This window comes from Macrobrachium rosenbergii, chromosome 43, assembly GCF_040412425.1.
Source record: "Macrobrachium rosenbergii isolate ZJJX-2024 chromosome 43, ASM4041242v1, whole genome shotgun sequence".
Classification (NCBI taxonomy): domain Eukaryota; kingdom Metazoa; phylum Arthropoda; class Malacostraca; order Decapoda; family Palaemonidae; genus Macrobrachium; species Macrobrachium rosenbergii.
This window is the reverse complement of record NC_089783.1, coordinates 29,412,392-29,418,391: the sequence shown is the minus strand read 5'-3', so window position 1 is coordinate 29,418,391 and position 6,000 is coordinate 29,412,392. Positions and strand designations below refer to the sequence as shown.

The 6,000-nt window shown below is 32.9% G+C and overlaps 1 protein-coding gene across 4 annotated transcripts in view; it reads right to left on the bottom strand.

The window, feature by feature from the left end:
• Positions 1 to 396: 396 nt before the first annotated feature.
• Positions 397 to 6,000, bottom strand: part of LOC136828708 (neuronal acetylcholine receptor subunit alpha-7-like) — a 40,178-nt gene continuing 34,574 nt past the window's right edge. For 2 of the 4 annotated variants that reach the window (XR_010850191.1, XR_010850192.1), the window contains 3 exons: positions 3,240 to 3,406; positions 1,409 to 1,675; positions 397 to 1,310 (listed from right to left, as the gene is read on the bottom strand). Coding sequence is in view for 2 of the 4 variants with exons in the window: in XM_067086842.1 (XP_066942943.1) it covers positions 1,487 to 1,675; positions 3,240 to 3,406 (356 nt within the window). In the remaining 2 variants the exon portion in view is untranslated. Of the gene's footprint in view, positions 1,676 to 3,239; positions 3,407 to 6,000 lie in introns of all 4 variants that reach the window. The other 2 variants (XM_067086842.1, XM_067086843.1) reach the window with 1 other exon arrangement.

The following is a 6,000-nucleotide window of genomic DNA, read 5'->3' as shown; positions in this document are numbered from 1 at the left end:
CGCCCCTATTATTAGGTTACGCTCGGCCCCCCAATGCTAGTCCTTACCCTTTTTTCTGTTTCTCTCTCTCTCTCTCTCTCTCTCTCTCTCTCTCTCTCTCTCTCTCTCTCTCTCTCTGTGTGTGTGTGTGTGTAAAGTTTGTGGCAAGAAACAGACACAGCAGTAAGTAGCTAAATGTGAATCATTTTGTAGATAGCTGATGTGCATTATGGTAATGAAATATCTATTATTATTATTATTATTATTATTATTATTATTATTATTATTATTATTATTATTATTATTATTATTACTTTTGGCATTTTCATTATGTGATACAAATAAAGCTACTATTACCGATACAAATAAGAAAATAACAATGATTATCACATTACAGCATACAAAGAAACGAAGAAAGTGAACCATTTCTTTATTTCGTTTTATCACTACAGATTTAACATGACACAGACTTTTCGTTTCACAGGAAAAAAACATAAGAAACATGAAAAAGGAAGCATAGTCATAATTCACCTCAGAAGACATATTTATCGCCAATGTTGTGAAGAAAACTCCGTCGAATTTCAGAGGAATGGGGATTAGAAATGGGGATTAAGATGTATGAAGTTGTAAATGATGGTGTATAGTGCAGAACGCATAATATATATGAGACGTGAAATAAAATGGGAATAATGAAAAGAAAGATTAATCAACATTAACGAGAAAGTATAGAATTATATTACTAAAATTTCATTGAACTGGGCACTATGAATATTAAACAAAAAATAAACTGCATTAAAATACATCAGCTTTTTAAGTGGATGCAATAAGAAAATTCGCGAAATGTTTGAATAAAAGCGAACGACTCTCCTTCTGGGAGATTTACTGAAGTCTGAAAAGTGAATGGCTATCTTTGAGAAAATTAATGAAAGCTTCATGGAAAGTAAGTGATGCTGACCAAACTCAGTGAGTTTTAAGGAGAGCACGCTGCGCTTGAGAACGTGAAAAAGACACAACAATCTTACGAAGTAAATCAAGCTTTAAAAATATTACCCAAAGCCTTGTAAATTGATCTGATACTTAAAGAAAGCACCCAAAGGCTAAAGAAGTCAACTGCACTTTTAAGAACGCACATGAAGCCTTTAGAAGTGATGGTCCTTAGAGAAAGTACATGAAACCTTAAAAAGTGATCTTTAGCTTTAAAGGAAGTACAATGCAGCCTTAAAAAGTTGGATGAACGTTAAAGAACGTCTTTGAAGCCTTGAAAAGAGGACTGAACTTGAAAAAAAAAAATTTTTACGAAGTTAAAATGTTAAGTGAACATTAAAGAAAACCTTAAAGAATGTATTTGAAGCCTTGAAAAGAGGACTGAACTTAAAAAAAAAAAATTTTTTTTACGAAGTTAAAATGTGAACTGAACATTAAAGAGCACAAATTTTAAAGAAAGTACACGGCGCTTGAAGAATGTAGCTTAAATACACACGAAACCTGAAAGAATATGAACGAAGCCTCAGAGAACGCTGCTGAAACGGATGAGGCTGATCATGCAAATAGCGAAATACAGGATGAAAAAGAGACGGTCGATCACCGCTGCCAGAATGAGCCACTCGATGCTGCCGGAATGGTGGTCTCGTTTCCTGATATCACCAAAACACTCGTCTGCCACTTCCTCTTCATCTGGTTTGATCATCCTTGAGAGCTGAAGGGAAGTGATAAGGATTATGACTTTTTCATCCTCTCTCTGCTTGTTTATATAGTCAGGCAACCTCACTTGGAAATTGATAATAAAGACGAACTTTCACTTTGGGGATGTGAACTGCTAACCTGTGTTTTACCTGGACAACATTGCACACAAGCACAGAAGAAATGACGTGAATGGGAACAATTAAAATGGATTTGAACCACTGACTTATTGTTTACAGAGGGAATAAAAGGAACTAGATATCTGGTTTAATGCCTCGGTGACTGAGTGGATTGGATGTTAGTCTTATTAAACAGCTGGTCAATGGTTCAGATCTTCTGTAACTGGTTCCATTCACTTTATTGTTACTCTGCTTAAGTGGATAAAGTGTTGACCTGGCAAATCACAAGTCAGCGGTTCAAAGCCTCAAAGAGGAACTTTGTCCTTATAATTGTAAATATTACTGTAAATGTTACTTTCAACACAAAATATTGCATGTTGCCGTAGTCATCAGTGTAAACTCTATTTCCTTGACATGTCATTATCATGCTATCATGGTCGTTGAACAATAAAATCCACGATAGCAATTTTACTGTCAAAATAAAAAAAATTTCTGTTGATAACGAGAGGTGAGATGACTCTCCAAAGCTCTCCGTATAGATTTTAAATAAGAGTGAATAATAAAGTGAATCCACACTGATTTTTAACATTATATGTAATATTTTGCCTTCGAAACCATAATGAAAATAACAATTTGTTAGTTAAAGATACAAGAGATCATATCTTAATCCCGGGGGTATGATTTCAAACTTATTAAACCAAGTTAACCAGTAAATTAATCTGAGAATCTAAAAATGAATGAGGAAATACAAATTCAAAATACGTTGAAAGGAGTAAAAAAAAATAAATTAAACGATTTAATATAGACTCTTTATTTAGTTAGAGTTAATCATGTAACCTTGACATTTCCAGCTAAGATAATTTTATCGTGTGCTTTAAAAAATCCAAGTTAAAACTTTTATTACTACACAGTATATAGAAAATTGTGTCCACGAATAACTGAGTGAAAAGGTTTGTATAACGCAACTAACTTTTGAAGGAAGTTTATATTGTACACACACAGACACACACACACACACACACACACACACACACACATATATATATATATATATATATATATATATATATATATATATATATATATATATATATATATGTACTGTATATATATAAATACATACATACATACATACATATATATATATATATACATATATGTATATATATATATATATATATATATATATATGTATGTATGTATGTATGTATATAAGCAAATAAAATATGACATGACAACAAAGTCAAACAGAACAGAAGAAAACAGTAGTCTTATACTATAAGAGGAGGGAATTAGAATAACGAACGCACAACAGATTGCAATGAGGACCAAATGACAATATTTACCATAAAAATTATAAAACTACAATTTTTCAGAGACTGTCGCAATATCTTAGGCATAAGTAGATGCTAACGTAAAGAAATAATGGGAATTTAGCTCAAATGAAAAATAATTACTTACGAGACTGCCGTAGTTTCTTAGACAGAGGAAAAAGGTGAGAGTTGTAACTGGTCCCTTGATCATTGAAGGGATACCTGACGAGTGCGGGTCCCTTGATATTCTGATGACAATGGCAGACACAATCACACTGATCATCAGTAATACGACTTGTTGACACACCAGTTGTACTGTAAGGAAAAAAACAGGTTGAGCTTCACAGACGTCATGTGGGTAGTTTTGGTCGATTTTCTTTGCACTGCAATTAAGCAACGGTTGTGAAATTTTGCCTGATCTCACTGCTTCATTAAATGATACTTTTAAAACGTATTTGGTTATTACATGCATTGACATTACTGTATCATATATTCAAAACGGCTGTCAGTTAAAAACTCCCATCGCTCACTCAATTGAGCTTCACATACGTCATGTGGGCAGTTTTGGTCGATTTTCTTTGAACTGTTAAGCAGCGGTTATGAAATTTTGCCTGATCTCACTGCTTCATTAAATAATACTTTTAAAACGTATTTGGTTATTACATGCATTGACATTACTGTATCATATATTCAAAACGGCTGTCAGTTAAAAACTTCCATGGCTCACTCAACACATAGGTATAAAACGACAAATGTTTTGCATTTCACGTAAGGAGATACCCCGTTCTGCTTCTTTTGCTCGGAATTTTAGTCAGGTCTGTCTACTTTCTTTACTAATTGCTGGATACATTGCTTGTTCACAGATTTATAAACTCATTCTAACTGAATTATCTTATGTGCATTATAATCCCTTTTAGAGAGCTCTGCATTGGAATCAGCCTGATTGTTATGACCATAAGTTAGTCATAATTTTAGATTAACTATAGGCCTACATCAGTTCAGTACTACAGTGTAGCATACTTTGCTACATTGTTAGGTTAATTCTTACTAGTACGTTTCTTTATTTTTGTTAATCTTGCCAGTTCTGTGTTCCAGTGGTACGTATTTTTCACTTGTTCACTGATCTGGAATTGGACATATTACCATAATCAACACATCTAAATTCACTTTTATGTCATTTTTTCTCTATTCAGTTAGCCTATTGATACGGAAATTTTAGTCTTTATGCAAATTTATGGGCTATCCTTTAAAGTGGCAAGTTTAATTAAGATCAGCAATCTGGCTAGGCTTTAACAATGTCTCATAACTGTCTCTCACCATCCTCTACAGCTTCCATGTCCCCTATTCGTGGAAATTCAGGAAAGTACTGAATTTTAAAGTTTTTATTTCTAATGTTAGTTTTATTTTGCTATTTGCTCTATCTGCCTCGCATTTTAAATCTGTTTTTTTTCTCTTGGGAATTTTACAGGGTTTACCTACATATTTTGAAAATTCTCTTCCCCATTAGCCTTTACTTTGAGCTGATGCCACAGATAATTGGTCATGTAGGTACCCTCGCGTCCAGGTAAACACTAATAGTTCTTTTCTTATTTCTGTTCCTTCGAATTTGTGCTGAATCTAACTGGTGTAAATATTCCTATAGATCTACCATTTCCACTAGGTATATCCACCAATTGATGCTTCGTCGTTGTAGCCAGTTAATAGATGTCCAACGCACAACTATTCAGTTTGATGAATTCTGTCGTCCATTTCGGGAGCCAGATTCTGCAAGACTTACTTCTCCTTCACTGATTTGGAGGAAAACTAAACGTGAAGAATTTTTCTATATCATGTTACATAAACAAAGAAGAATAAAAGGATAATTTTACACCGAACTGAACTGAACTTTCTCTGGAAAATTCAGATGTGAATACAATTTGGTAGCACCCTACTGTGCCAATTGGGCACTGAGAGTCAGCATCACCTTCCACTAGTAAAATAGAGGTAAGGGTGCTACCTCTTGTGGAAATGAAAGGTATGGACCAGACTTTGCATCTATTCGGGAACAAAAACCAGAGAAGAATTTCATACAGAATTAAAATCTATGAGAAGAATTTTCTTGAGCTCACTGAACTGGACCTATCCAAATTGATAGCCACCCATCATGAATAGTTGGTCTCATAAATTTTTGTACACATCAAGGCAGGCTAAAGAGACATCAGGCTTTTCCAAAATGATATTCTTTTATGCTGTTACTTAATCAACTTTTCTTCATCATCAGTAAATATGCTGTTGATTACATTTATACATGTTTAGCAATTTTGGTTTCAAAAGTAAGTTGCCAACTGTTCATTTGCTTAAAGCAGGAAACTGTTATGCTGTGGAGTTGCCAGATATCACCATAACTACCCATTTGTACCAAAATCTTGAATTCAACTGTACAGTAGATTCCCATGGAATGCTGCACTGTCTGAAGGTATTCACTCATCTTAATAGGGACCATCCAAAATACTAGTATTTCTGAGGTATCTTGGTTTTCATTTAACCTGCCAAGAACCTGTCACTTGGTCTCAACACAATACCAACCAACTTTATGTGACTTGTGAAGACATTTGTGTAATCATTTTCACCCCTTTCATTTTCGTGTCTTTACGTTCTTATTATGTAAGATGATGATAATAATAATAATAATAATAATAATAATAATATATAATAATAATAATAATAATAATAATAATAATAATAATAATAATTTTTATTATTATTATTATTATTATTATTATTATTATTATTATTATTATTATTATTATTATTATTATTATTATTATTATTATTATTAATCTTGACATATTTGGAGATATATTACTTGGATATTTTTTAAACCATATTTCACTTGAGAATCTCTAAAACCACATTTCGTTGTTGGTCCT